Below are 20,437 nucleotides of genomic sequence, written 5' to 3' on the forward strand. Positions count from 1 at the left end.
CTGAACATAATCCAGGAGGCTAAGCAGAAGGTAATATCATTTACTACATACAACTAGGGGGGCATTTGCGGGGGTGGGGGGTCCCTATGAAGCTGGCGAAGCACGCCTACAAAAAAGTCTTAGCATGAACTTTAGCGATTATCTCATCGCCTGCTATTTAGAAACCATCTAGAGCCATGAACAGACCGCAAAATACACGTATGGTCGTTTCCGCGTTAATAGGGGACCCAGTTGTGAAAATTATGGACTTTTAAATTACCCTACGCACTCCGATTTGAATTAAGGACGCAATACGCAGGCGAACTGATTACCTTTCAAATTCAGCTTTGGTCTTAGTGCACCGGATTATATGCAATCAGCTTATACATAGCATTATTTATTGTCTAATCTTCCCTGGAACCGATGACACAATAAACAATCATTGGTGGACAGGACCACAAACACAATAAGTTGTGTACCGAGTCACGGACGATCAGTTGAATATGACACAGTAGACCATCAGTGGACTGGACCATACAGACCATCAGGAGTGGACTGGGCCACACATACCACCAGGGGTGGACTGGGTCACACAGACCATCAGTGTTATCCAATACCGATATTTTTTAGCCACTCAATTTACGAGTAACACAATATATATACAATACGGATCTTGTTTTTTCCTTTAATCTCGCGCTCACTATCTGTGCAAGATGTCAGATTGTGTACAACATTTTTAAGCATTCAATTTACGCATTAAAATACGGATTTTGATTTTCAAAATTTAAATGCATTTCAAGTGTACATTATATCTGTACCAACTATCGCCGGATGTGGGTCGTATAATGTGCGGTATTAGAAACTGACAAGTAAAGGTTCGGAGTTTTCCGGTCTGGAAACAGTAGACCTCATTCAAAAAAAAAAATACACAATGTATTTGATTGTGCGTTGGGTCTGTAACGTGCGTAGGGGTCTTTAACGTGTTTAGGGATATTTAATGTCCATTTAACATAAACTGCTTGTGCGTAGGGGACGTTAACACGAGGTATATCTTTATATCAGTTATTCGATTGTGCCTAAGGGTCTTTAATGTCCAAAGAAACTGGTTCATATCAGGAGTAACACGTACTATTATCTTTTGTATCAGTCATTCGATTGCGCGTATTGGTCTTTAGTGACAGTAGGGGTGGGTGGGAGCAAGAATATGGAAGACGAAACAGCCCTTTATTCAGTGTTTTTAATGATTTATTCTTAATTCATAGTCCTTAGTTCATATTTCTTCATTTGTTGTCGTATTTCGACATTTGTACACTAAAATTAAATTTTGTATCTTAAAATATATATTGTTTTACAAATGAGACATTTGTCATATCAGATTTGTACAATGTATTTTTGTTTAATTTAATTCTATTTTTATACCGTATAATTAAATTTTGTATCTTAAAATCAATATTTGTTTTACAAATGAAACATTTGTCATATCAGATTTCTAAAATGTATTTTTGTTTAATTTAATTCTATCTTTATACCGTATAAAGATTAAATTTATTTTAGAAAATCAATAAATTAGCCTACAATTACATTTCATCAGCGACATACAACGAAGCAGAAATTTGTTGTTCGAGATTTGTTTATCGCTGTAAACTTTATCTTTATATTAAAATACAATTAAATACAATAAAATACAATTTACAAATCCGATATGACAAATGTCTGATTTGTAAAACAAATATTGATTTTAAGATACAAATGTTAATTTTAGTGTACAAATGAAGAAATTAGAATTAATTAAGAATTAAGAATACTGAATAAAGAGCGGTTTGGTCTTCCATACAAGAGAACCTGCACATAAGTACATAATCCACAAGACAAAGCAGATGGTCATACCCTTTACTACATTCAAGCAGAGTTGGGGGGGGGGGGGTAAGACAATCCTGGCCTATACCGAAACTATGAGGGATTAATTAACAAACCTGGAAGGTGTTTCTGTTTTCTCCGGGGGACTTTTTACTTTACCTGCATCACCTTCTTTAGCACTAATTTTTCTACTAAAAGTATAAAATGTATGACACTTAAAGAACTGATATCAAATAAAATAGGAGTTTAACGCCATCATACTGCTATCAGTGTTTTCCACACAATCGGGTTTCTAATCTTGACTGGAAGCGATGACACGATAGACAGTCACTAGTGGACTGGGCTACAGACCATCAGTGGAAGAATATGACACAATATACCGCCAGTAGTGGAATATGACACATTTTTTTTTCAATGTAGTGGAATATGACACAGTAGACCATTGTTGCTGGACTGGTCCATACAGACCATCAAGGGTGGACTGAGCCACACAGACCATAAGTGGTGGACTGCGACACATAGACCATCAGTGGTGGAGTGGGGTGTTGGTGGGAGCAAGGGAGTCTGCACATAACCCACGAGGCTAAGCAGATGACCATACTGTTTACTACCTACATGCAGGGTTGGGGGGGGGGGGGGTAAACAAAAACATAGTCTATGCCAACGCTAAGAGGGATAAATTAACTGACCCGGAAGGTGTTCTCGTTTTCCCAGGTGGACTTTCAACTTTAGATGTAGCTCCTTGTTTAGCACTCATTTTTCTGAAAGTATAAAATGAATTACACTAAAAGAACTGATATTAAATGAAATGTGGGGTTTAACATCATCATACTATTATCAGGACACCGGCGTTACATTGACATTCTTATTTCGACTTCCAAATATCAACAGTTATTTTACGTGCACGACAAGACAATGTTCCTTGCAACCCCCCCCCCCCCCTCAAACACACACATTCCCCCGTCTTACACTACTGACACGGAGAAACTACGCTAGGAAATCTAGGTCTACCTAAACACATTACTAGTTTGCAGCAACGGGAAATGCATAGCCATTAGGGATGGGTTTTAAGAGTACTATATCCTATCTTACACAAACCAAAAAACTAAATAACAATCGAAGCAAACATTTCTCCAGAACTATTTCTCTAAAATCTTTTCTCTATATTCATCTAACCGCAATATTATGACGACATGAGCCTAAATCAACTTGTCATACAACAAGTCACCATACAATAATGGGGAATCGAGCAAGCATACAACAAGAAAAATCGGCCGACGACTGGGACTGAAGTCAAATCACGTGCGCGGTATGGCTAATCCTTAGAGTTATGTTTCTATATATACTCTTCAAAAAAGTAGCGGATATTCAGAAACAATACAAAACTGCGGAAATGCACTGCTGTTTTTATTAGAGGTAACCAGTGTATGTTAGTAACAGGCCAATTGCCTACACATGAACATAAACAGTTCATATGGGCGGCTTATCTGACGGCCCATTTCACTCGCAAAGAGATACGCCGTCAAAAGTGAAAATGGACGTTTTTGATTAGTCATAATAATGAGTAATTACTCCACCAATCCTCAGACATTCAGCAATTCGTCGTGACATGCTCCTAATCAACCGTCCAATCACGATTTGGGGCAATCTGACCCACTCCTCTTGCAGTGCCACGGCCAATTCTTGCAGTGTTGTCGGTTGAAATTGACGTCGACGAACACGTCTCCCGATCAAATTAAACGTAACATACTAAAGCAAAGATACGCTAAACAGTAAATCTTATGCAAGAACCGACAGGAATGCTAACATGGATAGAGCTGTTTAATCTTCCATACGAGAGAACCTGTACATAATCCAGGAGGCTAAGCAGAAGGTAATATCATTTACTACATACAACTAGGGGGGGCATTTGCGGGGGTGGGGGGTCCCTATGAAGCTGGCGAAGCACGCCTACAAAAAAGTCTTAGCATGAACTTTAGCGATTATCTCATCGCCTGCTATTTAGAAACCATCTAGAGCCATGAACAGACCGCAAAATACACGTATGGTCGTTTCCGCGTTAATAGGGGACCCAGTTGTGAAAATTATGGACTTTTAAATTACCCTACGCACTCCGATTTGAATTAAGGACGCAATACACAGGCGAACTGATTACCTTTCAAATTCAGCTTTGGTCTTAGTGCACCGGATTATATGCAATCAGCTTATACATAGCATTATTTATTGTCTAATCTTCCCTGGAACCGATGACACAATAAACAATCATTGGTGGACAGGACCACAAACACAATAAGTTGTGTACCGAGTCACGGACGATCAGTTGAATATGACACAGTAGACCATCAGTGGACTGGACCATACAGACCATCAGGAGTGGACTGGGCCACACATACCACCAGGGGTGGACTGGGTCACACAGACCATCAGTGTTATCCAATACCGATATTTTTTAGCCACTCAATTTACGAGTAACACAATATATATACAATACGGATCTTGTTTTTTCCTTTAATCTCGCGCTCACTATCTGTGCAAGATGTCAGATTGTGTACAACATTTTTAAGCATTCAATTTACGCATTAAAATACGGATTTTGATTTTCAAAATTTAAATGCATTTCAAGTGTACATTATATCTGTACCAACTATCGCCGGATGTGGGTCGTATAATGTGCGGTATTAGAAACTGACAAGTAAAGGTTCGGAGTTTTCCGGTCTGGAAACAGTAGACCTCATTCAAAAAAAAAAATACACAATGTATTTGATTGTGCGTTGGGTCTGTAACGTGCGTAGGGGTCTTTAACGTGTTTAGGGATATTTAATGTCCATTTAACATAAACTGCTTGTGCGTAGGGGACGTTAACACGAGGTATATCTTTATATCAGTTATTCGATTGTGCCTAAGGGTCTTTAATGTCCAAAGAAACTGGTTCATATCAGGAGTAACACGTACTATTATCTTTTGTATCAGTCATTCGATTGCGCGTATTGGTCTTTAGTGACAGTAGGGGTGGGTGGGAGCAAGAATATGGAAGACGAAACAGCCCTTTATTCAGTGTTTTTAATGATTAATTCTTAATTCATAGTCCTTAGTTCATATTTCTTCATTTGTTGTCGTATTTCGACATTTGTACACTAAAATTAAATTTTGTATCTTAAAATATATATTGTTTTACAAATGAGACATTTGTCATATCAGATTTGTACAATGTATTTTTGTTTAATTTAATTCTATTTTTATACCGTATAATTAAATTTTGTATCTTAAAATCAATATTTGTTTTACAAATGAAACATTTGTCATATCAGATTTCTAAAATGTATTTTTGTTTAATTTAATTCTATCTTTATACCGTATAAAGATTAAATTTATTTTAGAAAATCAATAAATTAGCCTACAATTACATTTCATCAGCGACATACAACGAAGCAGAAATTTGTTGTTCGAGATTTGTTTATCGCTGTAAACTTTATCTTTATATTAAAATACAATTAAATACAATAAAATACAATTTACAAATCCGATATGACAAATGTCTGATTTGTAAAACAAATATTGATTTTAAGATACAAATGTTAATTTTATTGTACAAATGAAGAAATTAGAATTAATTAAGAATTAAGAATACTGAATAAAGAGCGGTTTGGTCTTACATACAAGAGAACCTGCACATAAGTACATAATCCACAAGACAAAGCAGATGGCCATACCCTTTACTACATTCAAGCAGAGTTGGGAGGGGGGGGGGGGGGGTAAGACAATCCTGGCCTATACCGAAACTATGAGGGATTAATTAACAAACCTGGAAGGTGTTTCTGTTTTCTCCGGGGGACTTTTTACTTTACCTGCATCACCTTCTTTAGCACTAATTTTTCTACTAAAAGAACTGATATCAAATAAAATAGGAGTTTAACGCCATCATACTGCTATCAGTGTTTTCCACACAATCGGGTTTCTAATCTTGACTGGAAGCGATGACACGATAGACAGTCACTAGTGGACTGGGCTACAGACCATCAGTGGAAGAATATGACACAATATACCGCCAGTAGTGGAATATGACACATTTTTTTTTCAATGTAGTGGAATATGACACAGTAGACCATTGTTGCTGGACTGGTCCATACAGACCATCAAGGGTGGACTGAGCCACACAGACCATAAGTGGTGGACTGCGACACATAGACCATTAGTGGTGGAGTGGGGTGTTGGTGGGAGCAAGGGAGTCTGCACATAACCCACGAGGCTAAGCAGATGACCATACTGTTTACTACCTACATGCAGGGTTGGGGGGGGGGGGGGTAAACAAAAACATAGTCTATGCCAACACTAAGAGGGATAAATTAACTGACCCGGAAGGTGTTCTCGTTTTCTCAGGTGGACTTTCAACTTTAGATGTAGCTCCTTGTTTAGCACTCATTTTTCTGAAAGTATAAAATGAATTACACTAAAAGAACTGATATTAAATGAAATGTGGGGTTTAACATCATCATACTATTATCAGGACACCGGCGTTACATTGACATTCTTATTTCGACTTCCAAATATCAACAGTTATTTTACGTGCACGACAAGACAATGTTCCTTGCAACCCCCCCCCCCCCCTCAAACACACACATCCCCCGTCTTACACTACTGACACGGGGAAACTACGCTAGGAAATCTAGGTCTACCTAAACACATTACTAGTTTGCAGCAACGGGAAATGCATAGCCATTAGGGATGGGTTTGAAGAGTACTGTATCCTATCTTACACAAACCAAAAAACTAAATAACAATCGAAGCAAACATTTCTCCAGAACTATTTCTCTAAAATCTTTTCTCTATATTCATCTAACCGCAATATTATGACGACATGAGCCTAAATCAACTTGTCATACAACAAGTCACCATACAATAATGGGGAATCGAGCAAGCATACAACAAGAAAAATCGGCCGACGACTGGGACTGATGTCAAATCACGTGTGCGGTATGGCTAATCCTTAGAGTTATGTTTCTATATATACTCTTCAAAAAAGTAGCGGATATTCAGAAACAATACAAAACTGCGGAAATGCACTGCTGTTTTTATTAGAGGTAACCAGTGTATGTTAATAACAGGCCAATTGCCTACACATGAACATAAACAGTTCATATGGGCGGCTTATCTGACGGCCCATTTCACTCGCAAAGAGATACGCCGTCAAAAGTGAAAATGGACGTTTTTGATTAGTCATAATAATGAGTAATTACTCCACCAATCCTCAGACATTCAGCAATTCGTCGTGGCATGCTCCTAATCAACCGTCCAATCACGATTTGGGGCAATCTGACCCACTCCTCTTGCAGTGCCACGGCCAATTCTTGCAGTGTTGTCGGTTGAAATTGACGTCGACGAACACGTCTCCCGATCAAATTAAACGTAACACACTAAAGCAAAGATACGCTAAACAGTAAATCTTTTGCAAGAACCGACAGGAATGCTAACATGGATAGAGCTGTTTAATCTTCCATACGAGAGAACCTGTACATAATCCAGGAGGCTAAGCAGAAGGTAATATCATTTACTACATACAACTAGGGGGGCATTTGCGGGGGTGCGGGGGTAAGAAAACCCTTGTCTAGGCCAGAACTATGAGGGATAAATTAACCTGGAAGGTGTTGCTGTTTTGTCCGGCGGACTTTTTACTTCACGTGTAGCACCTTCTTTAGCACTCGTTTTTCTGAAAGTATAAATTGAATTAAATTAAATAAAACTGATATTAAATAAAATGGAGGTTTAACGCCATCACACTATTTTCAATCTTTTCCACCAATCGGGTTTCTAATCTGGAAGCGATGACACAACATTGATGGACTTGGCCACACAGACCTTAAGTGGTGGTCTGCCCACAGATCATCAGTGATGGACTATGACACAATAGACCATTATTAGTGGAATATGACACAATAGACTACCAGAGGTGGATTGGTCCATACAGAACATCAGGGGTGGACCGGGACACACAGACCATCAGGGATGGATTAGGACACATCAGTGGTGGAATGGATTGTCAGTGTTATCCAACACCTAGACATTTTAGGTATTCAATTTACAAGGATCACAATAACTATACAATACGGATCTTGTTTTTCAGAATTTAACTGCATTTTAAGTGGATATCAAATATGTACCAATTATCACCGGATGAGGGTCATATTAATTGCGGTATTACAAATTGACAAGTAAGGTTCGGTATTTTTCGAAAATGGGTCTTTAGGGGACATTAATGTCCATTTAACACAAACCAAACGCGTAGGGTCTTTAACGTCCACACAACACAAACCAATTCGGGAGTAACGCGTAGTATATCTTTATATCTGTTATTCGATAGCGGGGAGGGGGGGGGGTCAAGAGACCTTGCACAGAAACCACGCGGCTAAACAGACATACTGTTTTACTACAAACTTGGGATCAAAATCACTCTATGACAGACTAAAGTGGATGCGTTAGACCATCTATATCCGCTTGAGGGGCATTGAGCGGTAGACAAACCCTAGTCTAATCTACATGTATATAAATAAAAGAGGGGTGAATTAACTGACCTGTTTACTTTACTTTTACTGCCTGCTTTAGCACTCATCTTTCTGAAAGTATAAAATTAAATTAGGTTTAACATCATACTGTTATGAATCAACCGGGATATATGGGCCCTAATGAAGACGCGCATACGAAATTTTTGCCCAGGCACCGGCGCTACCGGGTATGGCATATTCTTAATTCTAATTCCATTCTTCTTCTCCAATAAGTGTTTAACGTCGCTTCCATCGAGGGTGATATCGCAGACAAGTTGTCTTATGTCTTTCCTGTGGGAGGAAACCGGGGTACCCGAAGTAAACCCACTAGGTTGAGAAGGCGACCCTATCCCCAAACCACGTGAGCTCACACCAGGGATCGAAACCACGACAGCAAGCCAGAGGTGACCGACCAGCTAGAGCTCGAAGCGTGATATTCTAGACCACTGGGCCATCGCAAGTCCCTTATATTAATTCCAACTGTGAGGGGCTCTTTTACGTGCTTTGATAGCGGGCGGCAACGTGAAATGCATAGCCATTGCGTCTGTTTCACAAGTCACGTGATAAATAAGGCTGCTTAAAATCGATTTTTACGGCTTATGGTAGTTTCTTGTTATTAAAATGTTTTACGAGAGAGATTTAAAGCAAACTTTTGATAGATAAATTAATTAGAATATGTTTTTAGTCCAACTATATAATCAAATAACACACTAGTAAACATATTACAACACGAGAGGAGATATGTTTGTAAAGAATGTGGATAAAGAGCTAGCAGTTCTCGCTATAAAAATTTAAAAAAAAAGGATAATGAAACGGAATATGTTGAAAATTTCAGCCAAATCACTTATTTTAAGCAGAGTTGTGACTGTTTGAAGAACAGTGTACGATAATAAATAATGTCTCGATTATCCATTTTTAAATTATATTATTAACTGCCAATCGTGCTTAAATCCGTTGAAAATCTAAACCATCCGACAGCTTGGCATGTGAATAATGTCTAATTATAATAGTTTATATAACATTTGAGGCCAAAAGAAAGAATTGCATTAGGCAGATTTAGTTCTTATATAAGCCATCTTTAAAGTGAATACCACATACTACATGTATGTTATATACTATATGAATATCGTTTAAAACATCCAACTAGACGTGATATTATACATAAATATATAGAAATTCAATCACCCATGACGTGCTTTCATTTCAAGAAAACGCTTTATCATTACATAGCCCGGGTCGATTCTCCTGGTTTTATATTACTTTTGACATGTATTATTCCCAATGCCTGTGTGACGTGTCTATCCCGTGCGGGTTCTTACTATTAGATAGATAGAGAGAGAGAGAGAGAGAGAGAGAGAGAGAGAGAGAGGCTAGACCATATTGGGATCAACATATAGTTCAATTTTATTTGATAAATTCGCTTGCGCATGTGTGACTTTAGCAGTGGAAGGAAACTGCCATGGTAACAAATGATTAAGCATCAACAATGAAATTATAAATGCCGACAACGTGGACTCTCAATACTTGCTGTGTAAACCGTAATCAACAGATCATCAGAAATTGTATGACGTATATGTATCTATTTTAAAAATCAGTCCTTACCCTCGTGTAGTCTGTTCTGTGTGGTTAGATATTAACAACTATCTAGCTTAGCCTACAATGTGCAGTGCAATATTGTCTATTGATTGAATTCAACATAGGTGAGTTTCATGGCGATTCGATGTGATGTCATAATGTATTTCCCGACAATCCCTGATTCCCCGTAAACGGAACGCCCACGTCCTTTATCTATCTATATCGGAGGGCCTGACAAGGACAGCTGTCTAGTCATTCGGATGAGACGAAAAACCGAGGTCCCGTGTACACATTGGCGTGCACGTAAAAGATCCCTTGACAGTTGGAATTCGATATAAGAGTAGGCCGTAGTGCCACTGTCAGGGCAAAATTTCCCTCATAGCACACTGTATGGCGTATGCCCGTCTTCATTAGCCCAGTTCGGAGCAAAACAGTAGGACGTTAAACCCCATTTCATTTCATTTCATTTATCTATCTATATATATATTTGAGACTGTCGTTTGTCTGTCTGTCTGTCTGTCTGTTCGGGGTTGGCGGCTACACTAGGTCTGCCCCGAGTCTGAAATTTGGGGTATAGGGGTAGCTCGGATCGGGGAGTAACATAGGCCAGGTGGCGTTAGTCTACCACTTCCGGTTTCGGAGTTATGACCCCCGAGCGACCCCGGTCTGTTTGGGGTTGGCGGCTACACTAGGTCTGCCCCGAGTCTGAAATTTGGGGTATAGGGGTAACTCGGACCGGGGAGTTACATAGGCCAGGTGGCGTTAGTCTACCACTTCCGGTTTCGGAGTTATGACCCCCGAGCGAAGCGCCGGTCTGTTCGGGGTTGGCGGCTACACTAGGTCTGCTTTTAGGGACATTTTGCCCGAACAGCGGGAATTTCATTTTTCGTCGACTAGACGTAGTACCATGTCAGACTATGTCCTTCACCACTGACCACGCTGTAAATCACCGAGGAACTTTCCCGTAATGACACTAGTTAAAGCCATATAATTTCTTGAAAACAGTTCCAAGTTTGGTAAATATTATCTTGATTGGTTGCCCTTGATGTGGTTTTTAAACAAGAATATTATTGGTCGTTATTTTGATATCAGATCTATATTTTATTGGATGTGTTCGAATTTGAACGCACTTATTCCAGGACTTATCGAAATTTGGGGTATAGGGATAGCTCGGACCGAGGAGTAACATAGGCCAGGTGGCGTTAGTCTACCACTTCCATTTTCGGAGTTATGACCCCCGAGCGAAGTCTGTCTGTTCGGGGTTGGCGGCTACACTAGGTCTGTCCCGAGTCTGAAATTTTGGGTATAGGGGTAGCTCGGACCGGGGAGTAACATAGGTCAGGTGGCGTTAGTCTACCACTTCCGGTTTTGGAGTTATGACCCCCGAGGGAAGCCGGGTATCCTGCTAGTTATGTCATATAAGCATCCCCCAGATGACAAATATATTACAGAGGCGCACAACCAAGCGCATTTTCAGAGAGAGAGAGAGAAGAGGGAGAGAGAGAGAGAGAGAGAGAGATGGGTTTAACGTCCACTCGACAGAAAGTAGGTCATTCCGGGACTAACACATGGTTCAATTTTATTTCAATAATTCGCTTGGGCGTAGAGGACTTTAGCAGTGGGGGAACCCGAGGCAAACCCACGAGGTCGGTCAGACGACCCTACTCTTTGCCACGTTCAAGCGTTGAATCAACGACAGACCTTGCGATTTTACGCGTACGTGTTAAATCACTAGACCCCCCCCCATCCCCGCCACGCAATGTGTACACTGGAAATCAGTTTTTTGTCGCATCCAAACGACTATACGTTGTCGGTTGCCAGGCCCTCGGTTCTACACCAATGACAAGGGTGAATCCCAGCAGAAAAATCCCGATGAACTTTGATGAAGTTAGCGAGCAAATGTCCTACTCACTGAGCCACCGTAGCTTCCACTTCATTTCGAATCCGGACACGGTACATGACCATCCGTCCTACACCACTGACAAGGGTGAACCCCGCCAGAAAAATCCCGATGAACTTTGATGAAATTACCGAGCAAACGCCCTATGCACTGGGCCACCGTAGCTCCCACTTTCGAATCCGGATTCGGGACCTCGGTTTTTTTTTGACAAAACGTTATACCTTGCCAGACCCTCCGTCATACACCACTGACAAGGGGGGACCACGCATGAATAATCCCGATGATCGTTGATGAAGTTAAAGAGCAAACAAAGATTTGACCGAGGACTTGATATCGAATACTTTGTTAGGGCTATTAAACATTTCCGTCTATTTGAATCCATGTTTAAATATAAATGCCGATTATAGTCAGTGGACATGCGCATTATGGAAGCGTATTTGGATCACCATTTATTGAGATAATATCGCAAAATATCGAACTAAAATATGTCAACTTTTTGAGTTATTACAACAAATCGACATAATAAAGTCGATTTGTCGCATTAAATTTGTCACATGGAGATTAATAAAGTCGATTTGACGCATCTCATGCTGATTAATAAAGTCGGTTTGACGCATTAAATTCATCACATGCCGTAAAAACTATGTCAATATGTTTACATGTCAATAGTCGATTTGACTCTAAATCAAAAAGTCATGTTTTATAGAAATAATGTTTTTTTTTACTTAATATCATCACCGCATTCTTTAACTGAGTTCAACTAACTACAGCTGCCATTCTATCTGTGATTGTCGTTTGATTAATAACAAAATGTTTCTTACTACACTTTTTTACAGGTGAGTTTCAGTTTCATTATTTCTTAATTTCAGCCATATTTACAGACTTCCGTAATTTACCTTTGACGGCTGAAATTATCCGAAATGCATTTGAATACCGCCACCAATCCTTAAAGTCGATCATGATCATAGGCTTCGATGAATGAATGAATTGAATGGGGTTTAGCGTCCTATTTTTCTGCACCTACCGGGATAATGAATGAAAAGACGAACATACGCCAGTTTGTGTGCTATGGGGGAAATTTTGCCCGGGCAGCAATTGAATTCCATCTGTCGAGGTGCACGTCACCGTATACACGTGAACTCGGTTTTTCGTCCCATCTGAAAGAATAGACGCTGTTCTTGCCAGGCCCTCTGTCCTGCACCACTGACAAGGGAAATCACGCTGAAAAAACCTCTGAGGAAATTTCTCGGCCAACACGGGCCCTCCAGTTTAGCGTGCCAAGTCCTTATTGGCTGAGCTACCGCGCCTCCCGGGTTTTTATTCATTTAAAGTAATGACGTATTAAACAATAGCTTAACATTTTAATTTTTTTTTCAGATATCTATTTATGTGTTGGTAATTACACAACAGCTTCAAACAATGTCAGTTTATTCTGGTAATGATGCCTCTCTGTAATCTTTAATCGGGCATTACTTCAGGCTAGGGTATACTTCTTACGAAATACTCGGATTTTTACATATTTGCTACTATATACACCAATTAGTCGTTCAAAGTTGAAACGGATATTAAGACGATTGCGGCTGTATAGATCGAGAAACCAAGAAAACGTTATGTTAATTTTGGAACTAATTCTTGAATTGCTAAATAATGGTTATTCAAATAGTGGAGACTGAACGATATAGAAATTACTAAATGCTCATTATGAAATAAAACCAAGTACGAACAATCCAAAAAATAAGACAGAATTCGAAGTCCTAAAAAACGTTATTGGCAAAATAGTGTATTCGAGCTAAATAGTGTAATTATGGTATCCGTGTCACACAACAGACTGTACGACTGTGTACGCGCCATTGCTCCTGGAGGTGCTATGTTACGAACACATAGGAGATTACACAGCCAAGAGTACTTACTTAAAGCTGGGTAATCAAATAATAACCCCAAATATATTACAAGGTGAGATTCGAAAATTTCCAATTTGTGTTCGAATGGATGTCGGGACAGAAAACGTCATTGTCCGTCATATTCAAACTGCATTTTGGGACGTGATAGGACGAAATAGAGGATTACATTCGTGTACAGTTTCTCGTTCTGAAATGAAATGAAATGGGGTTTAACGTCCTACTGTTTTGCCCCGAACTGGGCTAATAAAGACGGGCATTCGCCATACAGTGTGCTATGGGGTAAATGTTGCCCGGACAACGGCACTATGGCCTACTCTTATATCGAATTCCAACTGTCAAGACATCTTTTACGTGCACGCCAATGTGTACATGGGACCTCGGTTTTCGTCCCATCCCAATGACTAGACAGATGTCCTTGTCAGGCTCTCCGTCCTGCATCACTGACAAGTGGGAACCACGCCGGAAAATCGGGATGAACTTTCTCGGCCAATGCAGGGATCGAACACCCGACCTCCAGGTTAGCGAGCCAGCGTCTTACCCACTTCCTCATTCTACCGTTAATCAACGAATATAAGATTTTGGGGAACTTTAAGTGCTCTATTATACAATTTGGGAGAAATTATTTTAACGATATGTGTACTGATATTGAATTTGATTGCACAAATGTTTTTAAGCCCAGTGCTTCCGATTTTACGTTCTTAGTGTTTTACAACAGCAATTAGACATATTTACATTTGTTTGGAATAGTCATAGAATAAGAAAAAGATGTCAAAATAATGTTGAGCCAACCGGGGTCCCTGTACCATATGCCAGGGATATATAATACAGTCAATCACGCCAATTTGTACTTGGGACCTTGGATTTTCGTCCCATGCAAACGACTATTCATTGTCCCTTGTCAGGCCCTCTGTCCTGACCGACTGACTGGGATATGTTATTCTTTATTTAATTCAAATGGCCATCGAAACCAATATGACAAGATAACAACATCTTGGCAATATGACAAGATAACAACATCAATATTGATTGAAATGGCCCAATAATTCGTGTTTTTAATTTCAAATATTATGAAAACTATTGAGGTTTAGCTCTTTTAATATCAGACCTTACATTCTAAAAAACCGTACGATCTAACGCTCACGTATTAAACCATTCGCCTACCCACTCAATCCCTTTGTGGTATTGGTTTATCCCCAGTCATTACATCCGGAATGAAAACAAATATTACATTCAGGACACAGATACATCCTGTATATTTCCGTAACGTAATGAATACATCCAGAACAAGGAGACGTCCTATATATTCATCAATGTCCAAATAAGGAATCTGTCAAGTGTGACACTTGCATATTCCGAGAATTGATATCGAAAGTAAAAAATAGCTCTATCAAGAATATGACTATATGAAATGAAATTAACGTAATTAAACTTTCCTATTTGCCTAGAATTCACCTCTTTTGTAACCGTTTTTTTACAGGTTATAAAGTGTACTAATTTAAAAGGAAATGAAAATGAAATGGAGTTTAACGTCCTACTGTTCTGCTCCAACTGGGCTAATACAGTGTGCTATGAGAGAACTTTTGCCCGGATAGTGGTGCTTAGACCTACCCTTATATCGAATTTCAACTGCCGACGGATCTTTTACGTTCACGCCAATATGTAATCGGGACCAAGGCTCTTTGTCCCATCTGAATGACTAGGAAGCTTTCTATGTCAGGGAAACCACGCGATGAACTTTCTTGGCCAACACCGGGAGAGAACCCACGAGCTCCAGGCTAGCGAACCAACGTGGCTCACTAATTTAAAAGGACAGAAGATTTAGAATATAATTCGGGTGGTAATGGTAATTTAAACTGGAACTCCTAACAATTTATCAAAACATTTATGTGCCATTTAGCGAGTAGGAAACATATTAACAGAACACAATTTTTATAGGGAACAAGCACTGGTTTTATTCTAAAAGCATGGCGTTTCGACAAGTATCGGCTTATCGTTAACAAGTGCAATGAGGATACTTGTGGAAACATCGTGCTTTTAGAATAAAACAAGTGACTGTTTCCAATAAAATGGTATTCTGTTAACATCAGTGATTTATCAGATTTAAGCCATACCAATTGTTAAGAATGCATTATGTAAGATTTAGACAAGGAGCTAGTAGTTCTTTCTATAAAAGTTCAAATATAGATAATGGAAAATGAAAATATTTAAATTTTCAGTCAAATTCCTATATCCTTTATCCAGAAAAAAGACTTTCAATAGGCAGATTTGGCTCTTAGGCCTGTATAATGCATCTTGAATTATAATTTTATTCTAACAATTTGAGCTTTGTTATGCAGCCCCGACAAATGATATGTCCTGTTTCCCCCCTTAATAACATCGTTTGCTGATGTAAACACATCTATTTTCAGAAATTGGGTTTTTAAACCCTGTTTTGTGTGTAGGATACCACGAGTTATATGTCACTCTAATATTTTACACATGTTGGTTTTAAACCAAGCGGTCCTGGTGTATATGTTGGGCGCACCCTTCGAGCCTCGGGCAGATTGTAATCTGCGCTACCTTGTTGCGTCGAGTCCACTCTAACCCTACTTCTTATATACAAAATTGGAATCCAAAAAGACATGGAATTAAACAGAGTGCACCGAATTGGTAAACTTCGATAAGATATGGAAATAAAGCTCAGCTGATTGATTTTAAAAAAAAACGTATACGTTCTAGTTCTATGGATTAATTTTGAATTACAACGAAACACAATTTTGCTTATCGGAATTATATATTTTCCCCGGCTAACTCTGAATACTGTTCACCTGAAGCTTTCAATGTGGCAAGTAATTTTGTTTCTGGGCCTATATGGTGATTTTAACGGTAGAACTGCAGCAAAAGATGATATTATAAACGACATGCTATAATAATTAACAATCTTATAGCATGCGACCCTGTCAACTTAATTAAAACGCGACGCGGGACATTAGAACAGTTAAATATAAGATACCGTTACATCGAGCCTCAAAGGACATATTGATAAATGTCTAACTGACAATTTTGTATAACATTTAAGGCACAGAGAAAGGTCTGCAATAGGAAGATTTAAATCTTGCATAAGAATTATGTGATATAAAATGGCTGTTTACGTCAGGACAAAGGAACTTGAGAATTTGCCTGCATTGCTGCTAGTTTTGTAGATTATTGTTTATCTAATTATTGTGAATTCTTATCCAGAACTGAAGACTTCTGAATGCTCCCATATTCCAACCTATTTTCAGATATCCATAAACCCTCCCTATTCGCTTGTGATAATGATCAAGGGTAGAACAGTAGGACGTTAAACCCCATTTCATTTCATGTCGATAATGATCAAAATCAAAAGAAAGCCATACCTGGCACCAAGGAAAACACCTAGCATCAAGGAAATTGTCAATCGATGGGATCCCCAAAATAAAGTTGAATATTGTCATATGATAAATGAAAACCTACGCAAACTAGATAAAATAAACGATATATTAAGGAATGTGAAACCTGAAACCGTAAATAATTTATCGTTAATAATGTGATGCATGTACATGCTTGTAAGTCCACTTTTTGTACCAGATATGTCTTTATGAATAAAACCGCCGCTAAGAGGCATTTAAGTATAAACAACCATGGTTTAATAAGCAATGCCAGGTAGCGTGTCAGAATTCTTGAAAATCTAAACATCTATATAAAAACCATGGAGTGGCTATATTTAAAAACGAACTTAAACGTAAAGGGGTATTTTACAAGAAAACCGTACATAAATTCACACACTTACATAGAATGGATATTGCAAAGAAAGTTACCAAATATCAGTTGCTCAGACCCAAATGAATATTGAAAAAGTCTTAATAAGGACAGTAAAAGCAAGGTCAATAGTGAAATACCCCTACAATCACTTTACGATAATTTTAGTAATCTGAATAGAAATGTAAATAATGATGTTCCAGATTATTGCCAATGTACGAAATGAATTAAATAATGATAACGATAGCAATGTTTTTATAAACGCAACTTCATTAATTGAATCGGTGCAGAAAAGTAGGACGTTATGCTCTATTAAACAACTTGTATTTGTTTTAGAAGTTACGAAACGAACTATTATAAAAATGTAGACGCGGAAGACTCAACTTCATTAATTTAGTGGGTGTAGAAAAGTAGGACGTTATGCTCTATTAAACAAATTGTATTTGTTTTAGAAGTTACGAAACGCGCTATAACAGTGTAGACGCAGAAGAATAGAATGGGAGATTACTCTGTTGCAACTATTCGACAACAAGATTGATATCAGCCACAATATTTTCTCACTGTGTGTTTCATTGTTCAGTATCAGAACCAACAGGGACTTATGGGCCTGGGTGTATTGCGTGGGGGTGGAGGTGGGGTTACACGTTGCAAGGGTGTTACAAAAATCATGACAATAATTGTAATGTTATCTTTTCCACTGAACATTATTGAACATCAAGGGGTAACTTTCAGACAAGAATCTTCAAGACTCGGTTTCCAATCTATAATACTGCGAATCTCATTACTCTGTGAAATTAGTTATCTCCAACAAAACATAACATAGATGGTCTGAATCTAAAGGGTAGTCTCCCGTGGAACATGCATTCCAGGATTAAGGATAAGTATCGACGAAAATTTGGGTAAAAGTCAGCGCCTGACAAAGCGATAAAAGTAATTGTGAAAACGTCTAATGGGGTCTAAAACTTGTATTCCTGAACTGAATGGTGACCTCCCTTGCAACATGCATTCTGCTATTAGCGATTTGGAAACGAACAGTATCTAGTTGTTCGGCATCTACAATAGAAGGGTCGATTTCGCTTTAACTCCGTATATCTTATCAAGTTCTTCACGTAATACGCTTCATATTTCGTCACGAATTTCGATTGGCAACTGACCAAATACTATACTATGTCACGGCGTGTCATTGGACAAGGCTAGTGCTCGTGTGTCTGTGGTAAAGGGAGATATAAGTTCCAGAATTTCTGATTAATCTAGCAACGGCAAGATGTTGTAAAATTCGCGGTCGTTGCATCAGGAACATGGTCGTGCGGGTGATAAGAGAAACCGAGACACGGACGTACACATAAAAAATACCCCTGACCGTTGGAATGCCATATAGTAGCCGCATCTTTACATTCTATATTTCAGGGCCAACTGGCTAATAAAGATGGGCATAAGCCACGCTGTTTCTGCCCGGGCACACGCATTTACGTATGCTCCTCAGCTATTTCAAACTGCGAATCGAAAATGATGAGATTTGTTTAATACTACGATATGGAATTCTCGAGCACGACACACAATCACGAAGAACGCAAAAGCCGAAGATTGACAGACGACCCTAATCCTTGTCACGTACAACCGGGGAATCAAATCCATGCCACTTGACTCAATGACAGACCTTATGACCCAACGCGTACGCGTTAACCATTCGACCCCACTCCCCTTTTTATAGTGTCTGTGTCATGATAAAACAGGAAACATATTTTAATCAAATTCTTAAAATTTTAACATGGTGGTTTTATCAATGGTAATATATCGTTTATGATTATTTTGTTATGAAATATTTATTCCATTGAAAGTAAAACTTGTAAGAGAAAAAGAGAATTCAGTGTCTGACGTTTAATACATTTCAGCTATTGATATTTAAGAACCCTTTCTGAAACGAAAGACATTGTCAACGTGACCTGATCTGTTGCCGAGGGTTGACTTGGTACCAGGGCTGGCGCGGGTTGACTTGGTACCCGGGTTGGCGTGGTACTTGTTTTTAGTTAAAACATATGATCTTGGACTCCATTTATTTGCGAGTAAAATGATATATAGTCTCACGTCATATACAATACGTAATAATAAGTAAAGAACGCGACATGAATTGGGGTTTTAAAACGCGTTACTGCATCAATCGGGATATTAAAGACGGACATCCGCCTTACCATACTAACTTCGGCTGCCTGTTTACAGTGAGCTCCACTTGAGAACAGACACTTAACTAGTTGACCGACATTTTAAGTCATAAATCGACGATATTAGTCGAAAACAATAAGTATATCTTGTGCTTTTGAGAATTATTTATTTTGCTTCCATTCAATGAAAATAAAAAGGTTTAAGCAGTCCTTGTGTGTATGACAGATGTAATAGATCTATTTTCGAAGTATGCAGAATGACGCCATGCAGTCCATTATGGGGAAATTTACCCACCTTTGGCTGGACAATTCTAGTTGAATTATTTTACTAGAATTGAAAGAAGAATGTTTGAGTTTAAATTTTAAGTTTTGGAGACCATTCATGATTTAAAGACAGGAGGTAAACAGAGATAACATAGGTAAATCACCTACATAAATTAGGTCACAGCCTCTAAATTCATTTAAAGAAAACATAATTAATGGTCAAACCCTTCCAAAGGTTCATCAGATCATCCTGTCATGTTGGTCTCTTTTTGATTGAGGACACCCGTGATGAAATGACATGGGGTTTAACGTCCTATTGCTCTGCTCCGACCCGGCTAATGAAGACGGGCATACGCCATACAGTGTGCTATGAGGGAAATTTTGCCTGGACAGCGGCACTACGGCCTACTCTTATATCGAATTCCAACTGTCAGGGGATTTTTTTACGTGCATGCTAATGTGTACAACGGGATTTTAGTTTTTCGTCCCATCCGAACGACTAGACAG

General features: G+C 38.9%; 1 protein-coding gene across 9 annotated transcripts in view; it reads right to left on the minus strand.

Moving 5' to 3' along the window:
* The window catches only part of LOC126812012 (uncharacterized), a 46,053-nt gene that overhangs the window by 14,790 nt on the left and 10,826 nt on the right, over nt 1–20,437 (minus strand). For 7 of the 9 annotated variants that reach the window (XM_056098806.1, XM_056098801.1, XM_056098804.1 and 4 more), the window contains exons 2-7: nt 8,403–8,444; nt 7,469–7,540; nt 6,189–6,260; nt 5,639–5,713; nt 2,526–2,597; nt 1,953–2,027 (exon numbers count right to left, since the gene is read on the minus strand). In XM_056098806.1, coding sequence (XP_055954781.1) covers nt 1,953–2,027; nt 2,526–2,597; nt 5,639–5,713; nt 6,189–6,260; nt 7,469–7,540; nt 8,403–8,440 — 404 coding nt within the window. In that variant the 5' untranslated portion in view covers nt 8,441–8,444. Of the gene's footprint in view, nt 1–1,952; nt 2,028–2,525; nt 2,598–5,638; nt 5,714–6,188; nt 6,261–7,468; nt 7,541–8,402; nt 8,445–9,974; nt 10,020–20,437 lie in introns of those variants that run through there. The other 2 variants (XM_056098799.1, XM_056098802.1) reach the window with 2 other exon arrangements.

This window comes from Patella vulgata, chromosome 2, assembly GCF_932274485.2.
Source record: "Patella vulgata chromosome 2, xgPatVulg1.2, whole genome shotgun sequence".
Taxonomy (NCBI): domain Eukaryota; kingdom Metazoa; phylum Mollusca; class Gastropoda; family Patellidae; genus Patella; species Patella vulgata.